General features: G+C 37.2%; 2 protein-coding genes across 2 annotated transcripts; both read left to right on the forward strand.

Moving 5' to 3' along the window:
* The first annotated feature begins 842 nt into the window (after positions 1–842).
* Positions 843–2,314, forward strand: LOC145777898 (uncharacterized). The gene is made up of 2 exons (XM_082589254.1): positions 843–1,808; positions 2,196–2,314. The coding sequence occupies exons 1-2, from the start codon at positions 843–845 to the stop codon at positions 2,229–2,231; spliced, it is 1,002 nt and encodes a 333-aa protein (XP_082445380.1). The 3' UTR covers positions 2,232–2,314.
* A 7,996-nt stretch (positions 2,315–10,310) lies between these two features.
* On the forward strand, positions 10,311–17,793 carry LOC145778040 (transcription factor IIIB 50 kDa subunit-like). The gene is made up of 8 exons (XM_082589440.1): positions 10,311–10,482; positions 10,993–11,123; positions 11,617–11,780; positions 12,188–12,297; positions 15,657–15,745; positions 15,964–16,089; positions 16,671–16,796; positions 17,243–17,793. Exons 1-8 carry the CDS (start codon positions 10,417–10,419, stop codon positions 17,571–17,573), a joined length of 1,143 nt encoding a protein of 380 aa, XP_082445566.1. The 5' UTR covers positions 10,311–10,416; the 3' UTR covers positions 17,574–17,793.
* The last annotated feature ends 71 nt before the right edge of the window (positions 17,794–17,864 follow it).

A 17,864-nucleotide genomic window follows, 5' to 3' on the forward strand; every position in this document is an offset into this window, starting at 1 on the left:
CATTCAACCCATTAAGAATATGTTTACCAAGGCTGGTTCCAACATACCTCTCAACTCTCAAAGATGATAAATCCATTCGGAATAAATTGGTACGTCACATTAAAGATTATAGCAGTTTGAAGAGAAAAAGTCTAACCGCAAAGAAGAAGAAATTGTTTATGGAACGATTAGATAGAATTGTAGATATCATCGAGTGTAATTGTCCAATTTGGCTTTGTAGTGATTATGGTTGCGATGGTTGAAAATACAAGGCTTACACAAGATGCAAATGTGCAACAGATGCTAAACTCCCATTAGTAGACCTTCATTTTGTTATGGATCAAAGACTAAGAAATTCTGATAGACCTAGCAGCTATCAGATACAGAATATTCACCGTGCTGAAACATCACATCTACAAAAAAAAAATTATTCTAAAGCTGTGGAAGGATCACGTCAATCAACGCAGGCATATAATAACGAGGCTATTGATAGTTTTTCTGACTCATCAAGTTTGGCATCAGTTGTGAATTCAGAATCAGAATATGAAGCAGATTTTCCAACAACATCATAGAGTGAAGAAAAAAAGAGGTTTGTAACGGACTGGCATCAAAACATTTTAAGGACTACCGTGATCGAATCGGAGAGATTTGGCATTTCGAATCGCGCCACAGCAGCCATCTGTACTGCGCTCTTTGTTGATTTGGGCGTGGTCACGAAAGATGACACACAATTAATAATTGATCACAACAAAATTAGAAGAGATAAAGAAGCAATAAGAAACGAAAATGTTCAATCAGCTGTAAGTCCATTGCAATATGTTTTACATCAGGGCTTATTTTTTGATGGGAGAAAAGATCTAACAATGGAGAAAAGGCATGAAACTGGTGGACACCATCTCGTAAGAAGAGGACATTATACAATCGTAAAACAGCCTGGTGGAGAGTTTCTAACACAGGTGACTCCAGACAGTGGACGCGGTCAAGATGTAGCTAATTGCATATATGATGTGATCAAAAATAAGAACATGACACGATGTATGCATTTTATTGGTTGTGATTCAACTAATGTGAACACAGGAAGATTCGGTGGAGTAATTGCTCATGTTGAAAAAGAATTAGGTCACAGATTAGTATGGTTGATTTGTGAGTTACACACAAACGAACTGCCATTTCGACACTTGTTTATTGAGCTGGACGGGCCAACCACTGGAAATGAATCATTCAAAGGACCTATTGGTCGTCTTTGTAAAAATGTTGAAGATTTGTCTATCAATAATAACTTCACCCCATTAACTGATCAAGCTGGGCTTCCACTTCCAGAATTACCTGGCGATATTGTTAAAGATTTATCATGCGACCAACAATATTTATACGAGATCACACACACCATTACAACGGGACAAATTTCACCACATATTAAATCAAAAATTGGGCCACTAAATCATGCTCGCTGGCTTACACTTGCATCCAGGGTTTGTCGTTTGTATATAAGTCAACACAATTTGAATGAAAAATCTAGTGAGAATCTTCTACACTTAGTTAACTTCATTGTAACAAATTATGCTCCATTGTGGTTTAGGATCAAATGTCAGCCACTCTACAAAGATGCTCCGTGCCGTATATTTGAATCACTGCAAAGAGTTAAACTGCTTCCAGAAAAAATTCAAAACATTCTAAAACCTTATATGCAAAGAAATGCATACAGTGCCAATAGCGAGGACGTCCTTTTGGCAATGATCGCTGACAATGACCCAATAATACGAGGAAAAGCGGTCGATACTATAAGAAAGATACGTGGTCAAAATAGATTTGGAGATGACAGTGTGAGGGTAGCCACTTTAACAAGTCGAAATTCTGCCACTGCGAATGACTACAATGCAACCGCCAACCAATCAGAACATGTTATAAGAGGCTACCGTCCAATTGTGACCCTTCTAGCACTCATCCAGAGAGTTAACGCTTATTTTGAACTTTATATGGTAATTACAAAAGAAAAAGAGCAATAGCAGTGGTGGGAATCGAACCCGCGTCAATGAAATGACTACTTTCTAGCCCTAAGCCAACCAGCTGACAAAAAATCTATCACTTAATTTGCTTTCTATCATCTTCTTTTCGCCATTTTTTGCGTCACTTAAACCGTAGCTTATGATTGGTTGGCGGTTTCATTTTAGTCAAGTTTAGTGGCAGAATGTCGACTTGTTAAAGTGGCTACCCAGTGTGAGGCAGTTCAATGTACCAACACTCAATTTTAAAGCGGAGGATTATACCGAAATGATAAACTGGGAAAATCCAACGGAACCAGTTTTAACAACGGAGCTTGGATCATTTCAATTGGAAAAAATCAGAAAGGTTCCATTACTGTTAGGTAAAATTGCGAATCACACCCAGTCAATTGAAAGGGCTATTAAGATTGTTACAGAAGCAAGCAAAACCGTTTCTGGATTTAGAAGAAGAGAGGGAATGATTCTTTCCCAATTGAACTCCCGAAAACTCCATGCATCATCCGAATCAAAGCAGGATTTTATGTCACTGACAATGACAGCCAACACTTGACACTCCAAAGTTTACTATTTTTGACATTTTCGGCAAAAATTCAATTTTTAATACTGCCGCAATAAATAATAAAATGCAGTCTCCTGCAGCTATAACTATCTGCAGTGAGTCCATATCTTCCATAAATAATAATTTAAAGTCATGCTTTACTTTAAAAGTATAGATTGAAGGCAATCCAAAAGTTCGCATTTTTACCCAATTTTGCGATTTTCGGCAAGAATTTAATTTTTAATACTACTACAATAAATATTGGAATGCAATCTCTGCAGCTCTAACTTACTTCAGTAAGTCCATACCTGTCTAAAAAATAAGTATAAGGCCACAGCAAACGAATTTCACTGGAAAAATATAGATTGAACATAATCTAAAATTTCGCATTTTTACCCAATTTTGCAATTTTTGGCAAAAATTAAACGCGATTTCCTCATCCCAAACCATTGTTCAAATGAGCTGAAATTTTGTATACAACAATTTTAGGTGTCTATCTATCAAAATCCGTATGAGGCAGGTGGATATCAAAAAAAAGTGATTTCGTGACCCGCCCTAGTGTACATTGTACAATATAGCCTACTTTGTGTTGATTGTTTTTTTTTTTCATTGCAGACTGATAATACTTACATACTTTTTCATGGACAAGTTAACTTTTTCTTTTTTAAATGATATTTTGTTGGAATAACCACATGCGACATAATCTTTCGATAACCCGGTACCGATACATTTAATAGCACCCATGACCTTAGTAAGTTTTTGTGAGTGTTTAAAAATAAACATCGGTACGTTGAATTAGGTCATGTTACTTAGCTTTATAAATTGTGGTACTACAAGGTTAACTCTTTCAGTGGAAGCAGCCCCACACCTTGGTAAGTGGGCAATTAATTTATTTTGTGGTTGAAATGCACCAACAAAGTCGTACAGTGAAATTTTTTTGCTTTTGGTTTTTGCAGACTTGTGTCTTAGTTGCAGTGACAAGACATTTTATGTCATTGCTCTTTTTATTCTTTGAGTCAGTGGCGAAGAAACGATTTTACAGGTTTGTTTTTGGCTCTTCCCATGTCAGTGTTGCCGTTCAATTGGTTCAGTGTCAGAAATTTATAACAACTTTTGTTGAAATTTTCTGTTAATTGCTCTAGAAAATTGTGTAATTTTTTGTGCACTGTCGTTTTTCACTTCGTTTATAAGTAGTTTAGTGGACCATAAGTCCACGTATCTGTATTGTACACTGTAAGATGTAAATTGGAGGATCCTTTATGGCGAGGTACAATATTGGGACAGTTGTGTTGCTGATGCTTCCTGAGACCTACGTCAGGGATTTACAATCGTTTGCATTAAACGAGTCATTTGGATCCGTTTTCCCAATAAACTTCATCGCAACAGCAAGAATTGTTTGGTTTTGAGAATCTTTGTCCTCGGACTGAGAAAGCATTTAATAGATTATTCACTGGTAGTTTCGCATACTTGTAGATGCTTTGAACCATTGACGCGGATGCGGTTACCGAGGTTCGCGTGGTGAAGTTTTTGGTTGACGACGTGTTTGTGAGTTGTTCTACCCACCAGGTGCCGCTGAATGTAGACCATCAGTCCTGAACTGAAGCGCTTTGTTCAAGCGCACAACCCGAGAGCCGAACCTGTGCTGCTTGAGGTTCTTGGTGATAAACCAACTGAACTAACGTGGTGAGTAGTAGTTGTCACATATATTGGAAAAGGTGAATGAGTAGCCTAGTACTCGAAAACAGGCCTGTTGAGAGGATAATTTTGAGTCCAAAAGTACCTCCTGGGCCCCCTGTCAACGCTTTACTTCTCAAAAATGATAGCAGTTGTGCGAGAATTCTAAACAAACTAGTGAAGTTTAATTTGTTTTAAAGAAGTAAACTAAATTACAAAAGTTTGGTGTGAATGACTTAGTCATTTGTCCACTGGAAGCGCTAAATCTTTCGTTAGTTCATTAAAGACTTGATGTACGATATTTCATTAAACCAAGGGTACTTGGTCACGACCCTTCGCTCGATCACATTGCATTAACTTAGTCGGGACGCAAGGTTACCACAAACGGTTGCCACCCGGGACTGGGTTGCCACACATAAGAGTTCCCTGTAAGACCCGATGACACCTCCAACCAATCACAACATGTTTAAGTGACTACTGTCGAATTGTGACACTTAACATTCAGCCTGGGACAACTCGTTTGGTAATTACAGAAAAAAAAGGGTTATGGTTTGGGTGGGAAGCGAACACACGTCATCCAGATCCAATGATTACCACTGTCTTAACCCTCTACGTCAAGCTGTGGACGACGAAACATTGACTTTATTTACTTTATATCAGAAGTATTTTCCCTGCAACTTCTGATTGGTTGAAGCAAAAAAATTTCTGTTTGCTTGGTTTTGAATCTTTATGCTCGGAAGTCGGAATGACAAAGCCTTGATAGGAATTATTTCTGGTAGGCTAGTTTTGCGTATTTGTAGAATCTTTTGATGTAGGGCCGCTTACCGAAATTGACCGAGGGAAGATTCCGATTTGAACTGTTGTTGCCGGAGAATTATTCCATCCATTAGGTGCCGCTGAATGAAAAGTTGTCCATAGAATCCGTTGCTCAAGTGCACACCCCAAGACTGCCAAGAGTCAAACCAGCGCCGCTTGATCTTAAAGCTTCTTCATTCGCAAAGCCATGCACGCGCTACCAACTGACGAGGTATTGGGACGGATAGCTTAATCCGTTGCGTGCAACTTATAAAATAAAAAAAGTATTGCAAGTTCCGAAGTTAACACATTATCCAATCAACAAATTAAACCAGCTTATTAAACTATGGAGCCTGAGCCATATCCGGCAGCGAGGATCATCCACACGGCCCGCCAAACTACGTAAAGAACGTAAAGAATGTGACATATGCACTGAAGGAAATGTAGCCTAAATGTCCTATCAATAGTTAACGCTGTATGAAGTGTTAAGTAGCCTATATAATTTTTCGTTCTAATATTCTATAATTCTTTCTGGATAGATCAGCTGGTCCATCTGCGCTGGTTCGACTCGTAAAGTGTGCGCTTGAGCTACCGTAGTTTACGCATTTCAAGGACAGCATTCTATTTTACAATTTGGGTAAAGAGGTGACTTTTTTAAACCATAAACAGACATAAATCAGCAAATTTGGGAAGAGAGGTAACTTTTTTAAACAATAAACATACACAACTGCTGAGTTATGTTAACTCAGCTATGTCAGTTTATAGCTCTCTATTTTGCGGCTACTTGAAAAAACAATTCAACAGGCTTAAACTTTACTCTGTCAAAACTCGGTAACGTACGTAAGCGGTTTAAAGCCTTAACAAATACGCGAAACTGTCGGAATTACGCTCTCGAAGAAGTTATTTCAGTTTTGAGAATAAAGAATCAATAAACTGGATTAAAACATTAAAAGCTTAAATTGGATTAAAAATTTAAAAAAAAATGGCAACACATCCAAAAAGTGAAAACAAATTCAAGACAAAGGTAGCCACTTTTAACAAGTCGAAATTCTGCCACTGCAAATGACTACAATACAACCGCCATCCAATCAGCAGAGGTGGGCAGTAACTAGTTACAAAAGTAACTAGTTACTTTTTGAGTAACTGTAACGGTAACTTCGTTACTATTTTCCAAAAGTAACGAAACGCGGTAACTAGTTCCTATTTTAGCACTTTTTCAACAGTTACAAGTTAATAAAAGTAATTTGCGTTCTTCTGGTGACTATTTACTAGGTTACCTCCTGATGTTAAAGATGATAACTAGCTTTTGTATTTCCGACGTTTCGTCAGTCAAAACCTCCTAGTCTATTTACTAGGAGGTAACCTAGTAAATAGTCACCAGAAGAACGCAAATTACTTTTATTATCAAATGCCTGGTGAACAGTCTCTCTCTGTTTTTAGTTACAAGTTACTTTTGTATTGAAATTTCTGTTTCTAATTGCCTTCCATTTCTCTGCACATGTTTGTATCATGCTTTATGCGTGTTTGCTGCGCGTTGCGCAATAATGCATTCTTCTCGCAGCTGTATCGGAGCAGCACTGCCCATTCGAGGCGCTCTTGTTTTGTGATCTTATGGAGCAGGGTTGCCATATTGGCAAATTCATTGTTTGCTTGTCGAATTCATTGCCAAAATCCAGAAATCTGGTGATTTTTTTAAGACGTTTGGCTTCATATTTATGGTTTGGCGGTTTGGCTCTTTTTGAGAACTGATTTGGCTAAATTAATTGCTTTTGGTAATTGATCAATATGTGATTTTCTATGCAATGTTTAGCAAAAGTGTTTGGCAACACTTGATAGCTCAGTTCATGCTTGTCCTATAGTTGCCAGAGGTGTACAGGAGCCGTAGTTTTGGAGTATTTAGGACCCGGAGTCTCGGTGTTACGTTCACTGTTCGCACCCTTATTACATCATTGTTTTCTCGATTCAAAATTTAAAGTTGATGTCTAAGTAACTTCGAGTCATAGCAGGGAAAACAAATTATTTCCGAGAAGGAGGCATACCGGTACCTGGGGGTATTGCTACCCACGCTTGCAAATTGCAATGACTCTAAAAAGGTTGTCTGACATCAAAACCAGCAACAGCATTGCTGTTTGCTTGCCGTTGGTGGACGTTCTTGTGGAAGCAATACAAACCAGATTTGGTCATTGGTTCGAGGACAGCGACTTTCAGCTTGCTACTGCATTTCACCCACAATTTAGACTTACCTCTGTCCAATGGCTGACAAGCGACACTGCTGAATTGAAGACCAAAATAAAACAGAACATGCTTCAAGCAAACTGCTCTGCTGAAGGGTGCAGCAGCGACACTGAAGTGGATGGTGATAGAGCCACAGAGGACTTTTTTGCACCACTTTATGCAAAAACCAAGAAGAGAAAGCAATGCGCGTTGAATCTGTTGCAGGAGTATTTGGAAGCTGACCCTGAGCCCAAGTTAAGCAGTTTCAGATTCACAAGCGAACCGATGAAAAAACTGTTTTCAAAACATAACACTCCCATTCCGTCAAGTGCTGCAGTGGAAAGGTTGTTTGATTTTGGGCAAGGACATTTTAAAGCCCAAAAGGGCAGGCCTAAGTGACAAGCACTTTGAAATGCTCGTATTTCTCAAAGGAAATAAGCATATTTATACTCAGGGTTTGACCTTAACTTTTTTTCGCACTGGCCAACCGGACCAGTGGCTCACCATTTGCACTGGTCCGCACGAGATCGCACTGGTCCGTTCCATTTACTGATAAAAACAAGATTGTCGTGGGAAGCACGAGGCCAACCTAGGGAAAACCACCTTAAAACGACAATTATCAATGGTGGCAATAACATGGAAATATACAATGGCAATGACAGTAACAACAGTTTATCTAGGCAAGACATTCAATCTACGTTGAGTCTTCAATCTACTTGGGGCTCTTCAATTTCTGAATCCGATGATGGGTCATAATCGGAATCTGATGACGGGACGATCACGAGGTCATAATCGGAATCCGATGTGTGTTTGTCTGGCCTTGTAAACACATAGCCAGTGTGGAGCCTTCTTGATCTCACAGATGAATCGTTTGCCAGTCATAGCTGTGTATGGCAGGTTTCAGGTCGAAATCTTTTATTTCTGCTGATTGTAGCTGGATGGTCAGAAGATCTGTTACATGGTCAGCCCGGAGCCTTGACCTCAGCTTTGTTTTTCTTACAATTTAACACCGTCACGTAATGTTGCAATTGCTTTTTTCTTACGATTTAACACATGATGTTGCAATTGCCTTTTTCTTACGGTTTAACAAGCACGGATCACGTGTTTTGTTGTTTGAAGAGAAGCGCAAACGAGAACCACACACTCTAAACGAACAAACGACATAATACGATGATATTTTCGCACTGGACAGTCGGACCAGTGCCAAACGATTTGTACTGGTCCGAGGGGAACTCGCACTAGACATTGGCCAGAGGACCAGTGCTAAGATCGAACCCTGATACTGAGTAATTCTTTTAAATAAAACATTGTTGGTTTTGTACTTGTGCTGTTTAGTTAGCATGGATGGCTCTAACACTAGTCAATAGCCTATACGTCAAACATTGCGGTTAAACTGGACTTACATGCAGAGCTGGCCAGGTGCAGAACTTTATGTTGAGATTTATGAGTAACTGAAAGTAACTAGTATCTGTAACTAGTCACTGTAACTAGTTACATTTTTGAAATCGGTAAGTGTAACGGTAACTCAGTTACTATTTTGGCCAAGTAACTGTAACTGTAACTCAGTTACTTTTGAAAGTAACTTTGCCCACCTCTGCCAATCAGAACATGTTATAAGAGGCTACCGTCCAATTGTGACCCTTCTAGCACTCATCCAGAGAGTTAATGCTTGTTTTGAACTTTATTTGGTAATTACAGAAGAAAAAGAGCAATAGCAGTGGTGGGAATCGAACCCGCGTCAATGAAATGTCTACTTTCTAGCCCTAACCCCTAAGCCAACCAGCTGATAAAAAATCCATCACTTAATTTGCTTTCTAACATCTTCTTTTCGCCATTTTTTACGTCACTTAAACCGTAGCTTATGATTGGTTGGCGGTTTCATTCTAGTCAAGTTTAGTGGCAGAATTTCGACTTGTTAAAGTGGCTACCTTGACGGTTGGCGCATTTGTAAACTGCAGGTCGCTGCAAAGATGGTGTAGGACAATTTTCCTAATAAACCGGCTGACTGCAGTCATCCTGACTCTTTTGAACTTTGTTAAGTAACTAAAGAAAAGGAGCTGGTATACAAGTCTCCCCCCTTGGTAACTCATGACAAAGACAGGACTCCACCAAACATATAGGGTGAAACTACTTTACCTTTGCTTTACTGTTCACACACTTCAATCCACATGTTTTGGTCAATTCTTCTCCCAAATTTTATTAACTTTGTGAAAGCCTGTTCTAGATAACAACTATTACTAATAGATATAAACGAGGTGGTAATATAAAACTTGGCTGTGGCTATATTTACACTATATAGTGAAATAATAGCCTCAATAGTGTTGCCAGATAAGGAATTTTGCCCTAATTTGAGAAAAGTTTAAAGCTGTTGAAAACAAAAACTTGTATTTTGGAGATTTTTTTAGTCCTGGGAAAGATCAAAACCCTAATCTTATTCCTAACTTTAACCCTTCCTAACTTTAATCCTAACTCTGGCAACATCTGATTATAACCATGGCAACAAGTGTGGAAAAAAAGCCACTTTCATAAAACTTACATGAGTAAGTAAGTCATCTATCATGAAAGCCTATAAATTTTTTATACTGAAAAGATCTCACAAATTAAGGTCATCCGTCATATTGATAGGATAGATTTTCTTGAACACATACTGCTAACTACTGCCAGGCTCACTAACTTGTTGTAGATGCAAGATTGAAACTCTGGCATTGTATTTTGTCAGCTTTTTTTAGGGATTGAGTAGCCTTTTGAGCTTACAATTGCTCTGTATTTAACTTTCTCCCACACTAGTTTAGTAGATTTTATTGCAACCTCTTCTGAAAACTTTGAGTTTGCTTAATGCTTATCTATATGTGAATGTGCTATGTTCCATATTTTTTTCTTTTTACCCTTAAGTTTTGTTAATATTTAAATTGCAAATTTGTATGTAGCCTAGCGCCAATGATTTAATAGTGTTATATACTGTAGCCTAGTTCAAAAGTAATTGCAGAAGAATAACATGTCTACAAAAGTCGTACAGACAACAGTTTACCTCACAAGATCTCAAAAATATGGTATTTCATTATGTGTTTCTTTTGCTTCAAGTTTCTTTGTTGTCTTTTCAGCTTGTTTATGTTAGAAGTGTGGCTTGTAATTTTTACCAATGCAAAATTAGCATTGTCTCTTTGACAGAGTGTGGAAACTGTGGTGTAGAGTTTTGAAGTGGCCTCAATAGCAATGCTTTGCACTGCATGTGGTGTTGGGAATTTAATAGAAGATACTGTTGGTAGTGAAGAAAACTTGGTACGTGAAACAATAGATATGCGTATAAGTTACATTTGCTTTTATGAATAATATGGGCTTTTTATTACTTTTTGTCTGTATTATTATTTGTGCATACTATTACTTGGTCTATGTCATTGTGTGTCGATGCATTTGTTTTGTAACAGACTCTAAATAGACTGAAAAAGTTTACTAGCGCTTGCTGGTTATTTTTAGCAACAAAAAGCGTAAAATGTTGTCCCATTCTCATTATACTTGGCCTTCGCCATTATTGAGAGTAGGATGGCCAGTTCTTTTTTCTTAGCTACCTTTCCTTCAGCAACTATGCTACCTAATTTATTACACTCTAAGTAGAGGGAGCAGTGATTTTTTAAGGAACCAGCATAAAAAAGTCAAACTTGGATTGCATGATTGGAAAGCAAGCGCCTTATTCGCTTTGCCATTTCTCCACTGAATAAAAGCATAGTTCAACTGAATTAAATACATGTACAATTCTTGAACGGTGATCTAAGCTGCCTCGTTTTATTACAGGTGTGTGAAAGTTGTGGTTGTATTAGCAAAGATACACGATGCAATCATCTCAAAGACTCTCAAACTGTAGCTCATACTAAGAAAATTTCAGAATACAAATATCGTGAAGGCGTGGAGGATGTTACATCAAAGTGAATGCCATTTTTGTTATCTGTTATAGGCCACTAATAGCCTGATATAGTTTTGTTGTACAGTATTGCTAAATTATGAGTGTGTTTATATAGTGGTCTATCCATCACAGATAAGAATTGCTTCCAGCACTTTACACAGCAGACAGTGTCAGTGCAATCATATTGATCAGGGATCTGCTTATTATCATTAATTAAACATTTTGCTGATGTACAAAATTAAAACAATTCGCATTGAAGTTTTTAATCATCCTTGAAAACCATCATCTCATCCGAAGCTTTGAAGCAATCCAAGACAACTTTCTGCTCTCATTTCACTGCACTGACGAAATCCATAAGATTGAAACATTGGCGATTGTCTGCAGTTAACATTGTCTTTTTGACGTTTTCTTTAAACATATAAAAACGAGCTCAATGTCATGTATAAGTTTATAATTTTCACTTTGTGTGAAGCTGCATATACTTGAGCGGTTAAAAGTTAAATCTTTGCATTTAGGCGAAGGTATCGTTTGAAAAAATATTTTGTGGAAATAGAACATTGCATTCGACAGTATTCAAAACAGAGTTGTGCTCTTGAACTAGAAGCAAAGAACTTGTTTTTTAGCACGGTTGAGAATCATAGCCTTTTGTCACAAAGCACTGAAAAGATGCGCATTGCAGGTAAAATATTACACTCCGAGAAAGTTTTGTATTTTCTGAAAAAATTACCATAAACTGCCACAGTTTTGTAAATGCAATTGATAAAGTATCATACAATTTTTCATCAAGTCACTGGAAAAAACTGTTTTGTGTTTGTACTGCCATTGTTACTGGGATTCACTTTGTATCAATCATTTTTTTTGTGTAGACCTATCACTTTGTCAGCGGTACATGTGGATTATTTTTAGGTGTTTTTGTTTTTTCGTAATCTTCAAACACCCACTTGGTTTGCACAATTGTTTTTCATAAATATTATCGCAACCACTGTTTCGATTCCAATCCTAGTTTGTGATTGAAATTTGTTCAAAACCCAATGCCACTGCATTTTATTTGCGTTTTATTATTCACACCACTGCATTTTATTTCAGCTGCCTCTTCCTACATTGTGTTGCGTCAAAACTGCTTGCCAGTCAATGCAAGACATATTTGCACGATGATGGGAATAAAATTATTTAAGTTTTATCGATGCCTTAATATGGTTTGTGTTGCATTATTTTTAGATTTTGTGTTTAAAATATTGTGGTGAGGTACATTCTAACCATGGTAATTAGGCCTATTGTTGAACTTGTAACTGTAGCAATCTTTATCCTCCGATTGAACCTCTTTGGAAACTTAATTCTGACGGTTTCGAATACTTGTAGAGGCTTTGAACCACCGATGCTGATGCGGTTTCTGAGATTGACAGAATGAAGCTTTTGCTTGTTGTTGAGGAAATATTTCATCCACTAGGAACCGCTGAATAAAGAGCTGTTTACAAAATGTGTTGCTCAAGCAGAAACCCCGAGAGATGAAGCAGCTCTGCTTGATCTTGCCATTTCGTCGTTTACAATGTCGGCCGTGGGGCCCTTGCCAACTGAGCTATCAGGGATTCAGGGCGGTCAGGAAAAGTCCTTAAACAAAAATGACTGATATGTCGTGAATTTAATTGTTGATGTTGCTTTGCTTGATAATTTCCAAAATGTGTGCTACTGCAGGTTAATTAAATCATAATTCATAATGCTTGATAAATCTAAGAACGTAACGATCCAATCGGCTATTTTGTTGTACAGGATGACTTTTAATTTTTGCTGTTAGTATACAACAGTTATTTATATTCGTACACAAGAAAAAGTTTTCTCTGCCTATAAAACGTTGAATGGTAGTTTAATCAATTACACACCCATGAATAAACAATAAATAGTGTTAATTCTTTAATAATACTGTGTGTTATTTTCCTGTAGTTGTGCTATAGTCTTAAGAACAAATAGTATATTACACAGTTTTTACTTTTCTCACCTACCTAATATTTGGGTCTACGACTTGTAAGCACATGTCAGAGGGGCGACCACTTCGGCCCTAAGAGATTTAGGCTCTGCACAATAACTTTTCAATTAATTTTATTTTCCCTTTTTAACTGCAACATGTTCATGGTTGATTTTTCGCATCACAACTTGTATATTTTTTATTGTTTGATAAAAACTTTTGATCTACCAAGCTGAAGAACAGACAATCCATGACAATAGTTAATCGGAATGGCCCGTTTCGGCGAGTCCGATTCGGCTAATCCGATTCGGCTAGTCCGATTCGGCGAGTTCCCTATTCGGCGAGTGCCCTATTCGGCGAGTTTTTGAAATTTTATTTTTGAAAGGGAATTATCGTGTACCATAACCTAACTGTTTTCACATCGTTTTAACGTCGCTAAACGTTGAAATCGTGCAGAAAGGAATAAAAATAAAATGTTTGAACTATTAAATTAAAATTCGTCATGTCAGTTGAGTTGTTTTTAAACATATGAAAAACAATACACGTCAACAAAGCAAAGGTAGAAGCGACAAAACGCGAACGCTAAAACTTGCTTGAATTCGTCATGTCAGTTCAGTTGTTTTTAAGGTAGAAGCGACAAAACGCGAATGTTAAAACGTGCTTGTGACCGAAGTAAGTTATTGAGTTGAAAGAAATTTAGCACGGTCGCAACACCTTCAGAAAAATTTAAGATATAAAGGGAAAATAAAAAAAAGAAAATTTTACAAAAAAAAATTATGTTTAATGTCTATAAGTTAGTACTTTTGAATAGTTAAAATGATTAGTTTGGATCAACAAATGTGTGGCCTACAGCTTGGTTGAAAGGAAATTATCGGGTACCGAAGCCTAGTTATCCCGACCAGCAAAAATTTGTACCAAGAACCCAGTTAGCCTAACAGTTCATTTTTACATTGTAGTAACAGAATGAAAAGGCTAACCAAATGTGTGGCCTATCGTTTTAACGTCGCTAAACGTTGAAATCGTGTAGAAAAGAGAACTTTGATTTGATGACTAGGATACGTTGAAACTGAGAAACATTCACAGAAGCCCTTCGAAACGTTGCATTTTTAAGATAATGTATTCAGACGTTGAATCAATGTACAAATGTACTGTTCGGCTAAATGGGTTCTTTGGATCAAATCGAAAGGCTTCTGTGAATGTTTCTCAGTTTCAACGTATCCTAGTCATCAAAGTTATCTTTTCTCTACGATTTCAACATTTGGCGACGTTAAAACGATGTAAAAACGGCAATTTCTGCTGGTCGGGATAACTAGGCTACGGTACCCGATAATTTCCTTTCAATCCAAGCTGTAGGCCACACATTTGTTGATCCAAACTAATCATTTTAACTATTCAAAAGTACTAACTAATAGACATTAAACATGATTTTTTTTTTGTAACATTTTCTTTTTTTTTATTTTCCCTTTATATCTTAAATTTTTCTGAAGGTGTTGCGACCGTGCCAATTTTTATTCAACTCAATAACTTACTTCGGTCACAAGCACGTTTTAACGTTCGCGTTTTGTCGCTTCTGCCTTTTTTTACACCTTTGCTATGTTGACGTGAATTGTTTTTGATATCATGATCAAAAATAAAAACAATTGAACTGACATGACGAATTCAAGCACGTTACGTTCGCGTTTTGTCGCTTCTACCTTTGTTATGTTGACGTGTATTGTTTTTCATATGATGGTCAGAAATAGAAACAACTCAACTGACATAACGAATTTTAATTCAATAGTTCAAACATTTTATTTTTATTCCTTTCTGCACGATTTCAACGTTTAACGATGTAAAAATGGCAATTATAATTAGGCTACGGTACCCGATAATTCCCTTTCAAAAATAAAATTTCAAAAACTTGCCGAATAGGGCACTCGCCGAAAAAGGCTCTCGCCGAATAGGGAACTCGCCGAATCGGACTCGCCGAATAGTAGCAGACCCATAGTTAATGCACATGAGCGCTATTATTAGGTCTAAAATACTTACGGCAAATAAATGTCATAATAATGTATTTTATATATAATATATTACCACTAAACTCTATTCTAGACTAACGTCTAAATCGACCGGTACCACAGTGTAGACGTCAACCTGACATGCGCCCACGTGCTGCGCTAACAAATCGTGCTCCGTATTGTGTTGCTATAATATGTTCTGTGGCGGTTATTCATTGCCGGTGTGGATAATGGATATACAAACGAACGTTCTAGGTTGAGTTTTTCATTTATTTAACTCACCTCTGGGTTCTTAAATTAAATGCGCTACAAGTCAGCTTTGGATCAAACTCTTTCAAAATATGTACCTTACCCGATCTTTGTACAAAACATGTTATACAGCGAGACTGCAGGTGGTACTGTCCTTTCGTTCCGGGCATAGTATTGCGCAAAAGGAAGGAAGCGGTTCTTTACAAAGCTTACTGTATGTTGATAGAAGTTTGGTCCTTTGCAAAATCGTATTCTAGCTTGGGCAGGTGTTTTCAATCTGTTTTGCACAATTTAGTTTTATGTAACTTCTTGAACAGTTTAATGCAGAACAATGCATTTTATGATGTAGGTAAAGCAAGTATCTGGCAGGACTTTTTGTAATGCGGACCTAGATGAGGTCGAGGTGTCTTTACATGGCTTACCTTGCTTTCAAAACAGGTATGTCTATGCACTTCTATCGAGTCTTCTAAAGTTCGTCTATGCATTGATATCTTGCCTATAAAATGGAACAATAAATTGTACTAAACCACCGTCATTCCAGAAATGTTTAACTTTGCTATGTTCTTGTTGTAATGAAGCTGATACCTTACAGTAGATGCATCTTTGCCAAAATTTGCTTGAGTAGTATGAGTACTTTGTAATGTTTGTATTTTCAGAGAGTCTTTGATGAAGAAAGCGATTGAAATCGCCAATTTCTTGAAACAAATCTCCATCGCTGATGGAAGAACACCTCGGAAATTAGCATACTTTTCTGCATATTTGGCTTTTGTTTCCGAAGAAAAGTAACTTATTTTAATTTACACCGGTTTTTAGACCAGTTTGTTTGCAATTTTTTGACTGGTTTGTTACTCAGAAGTTTTGGTTTTGTAACCATATTCGGTCCTCAGAATCAAGGGCTATAAAATTTCTTCCATTGGTATTCCTAGATGTCTTTTGATGAATTTCTCGATTAGTAGAGGGATATCTCAATTTATAATTTTAACTATTCTTCAGTTAGCCTAATAGGCTATTTAAACAGTATTTTGTTTTATCCTTTCGTGCTCATAGTGATGTGATGACCCTACTGATGTATTGTACTGAATAGAGTTTCCAATCCCGCAGTTATAAATATCCCTTGATTAATATCTGATGGCCTTGTCACAATTTACACGTCGAAGCCATAACTCTTCAACGCATTTTGCTATTTGAACAGGCCGCTGGGTCATTTTTACTCTACACTGTTTTGCTATTTAGTCCGATCTCTGCTTATTGGCAGGTCTGCTGTCCTCTCTTCCACATCTTCTGCTTTCATAATTTTACAATTATCTGATCTATTCATCAGTCATCTGATCCAACACCGATTCATTTGTACAATATTTTACAGAAAAAGTAAATGCATTGCCATGGCAAAATTTTCTGCGATGAATAATATTTTCAGTAAGCACGGCAATTTTGGAATGAATGACGCATTAACTGCTTTTAAAGAACGTTTGTTTATTTTGATTAAAAGGTAAGTAAAAAATCAGACTTGGACAAAAGCCTTTTCTGAATTAGGTTGGATTTTTAAAATTAGTGCGATTGAGCCATCTCAGAATATTAGATTTTCTACAATTTTAAGAACGATAAATTAAACTACAGTGCGAACTAGGATTACATTTAATTATCCTAAACACTAGTGCTAACGAAAGAAAAGTGGTGCATAAAGTAGCCTTTGTTTTGAGAAACAGCCTCATGTTGGCGGGGAGACGATGGCGTGACATTATCATCATTTTGTCTCGTTTTTGCTGTGTTAGATCTTTTATCACTTGCTGAAGAACACAACTTAACTTACTAGAATCATCATTTTGCACTAAGTCTGATACTTCGTATTTGCCAACTAAAATTATTTGGTTGTCTAAGTTTACAAATAATGCTTCAACACTCCCCTTTAATAACAACGTACTTGTATCTGCACAGGCTTCCGTGGATGCAGAGTAAGGATTTCAAAGAACATTCCTTTCATCTCTTAATCAACGACCTGCTTCGTTACAAAGACATGCTACTTAAAGATTACAAAGAAAGTGGTTTGGCGAAAGCCGAGACCGATGCAATTACTTTGCCACCGTGCTTTCTACGAAGCCCTGAACCGACAGTGCTTCCGACCACCTCCTATCCCATCGCATCAGACTCCAAGAATGTTACCGAAGATGATCTACCAGAAGAAGAGCTGGCGAGTTATTTACGAACATCTGATGAAATTAAAGAAGTTACCCGTATTAAAAGCTTTATGGCAGACAGTAAACAATAAGTTTATGCAGAAATAGTTTTTTTCTGCACAATTTTTTTTGTGGTATCGATTCGAGAAAAAAAATCAACATTATTTTCTTGTGACTTTGAAGCGGAGTTCGCCAGTTATTGAGAACCAAGTGTTACTATACATACAGACGACTTTCGTTTTGACATAAAATCGGTTAATTTTAGTTTTGTTTCATGAAAATAATTTGCTTTGACAATTCGTAACGTTCAATGATAAAGGGTACAGTATTTGCGCGCATTGAACAAAATATCTGACTCAATAAGGTTGGCCAAGCATCATGGA

The sequence above is a fragment of the Aplidium turbinatum genome, chromosome 10 (assembly GCF_918807975.1).
Source record: "Aplidium turbinatum chromosome 10, kaAplTurb1.1, whole genome shotgun sequence".
Classification (NCBI taxonomy): Eukaryota; Metazoa; Chordata; class Ascidiacea; order Aplousobranchia; family Polyclinidae; genus Aplidium; species Aplidium turbinatum.

Bases quoted from the DNA above. Each gene is read 5' to 3' on its own strand.
- LOC145777898 (XM_082589254.1), top strand. From the start codon at position 843: ATGGAGAAAAGGCATGAAACTGGTGGACACCATCTCGTAAGAAGAGGA. The intron at 1,809-2,195 runs GTAGCCACTTTA...GTGGCTACCCAG, and splicing joins TTGGAGATGACAGTGTGAGG to TGTGAGGCAGTTCAATGTAC.
- LOC145778040 (XM_082589440.1), top strand. From the start codon at position 10,417: ATGCTTTGCACTGCATGTGGTGTTGGGAATTTAATAGAAGATACTGTT. The intron at 11,124-11,616 runs GTGAATGCCATT...CTTTGCATTTAG, and splicing joins GTGGAGGATGTTACATCAAA to GCGAAGGTATCGTTTGAAAA. The intron at 16,090-16,670 runs GTAACTTATTTT...AATATTTTACAG, and splicing joins GCTTTTGTTTCCGAAGAAAA to AAAAAGTAAATGCATTGCCA.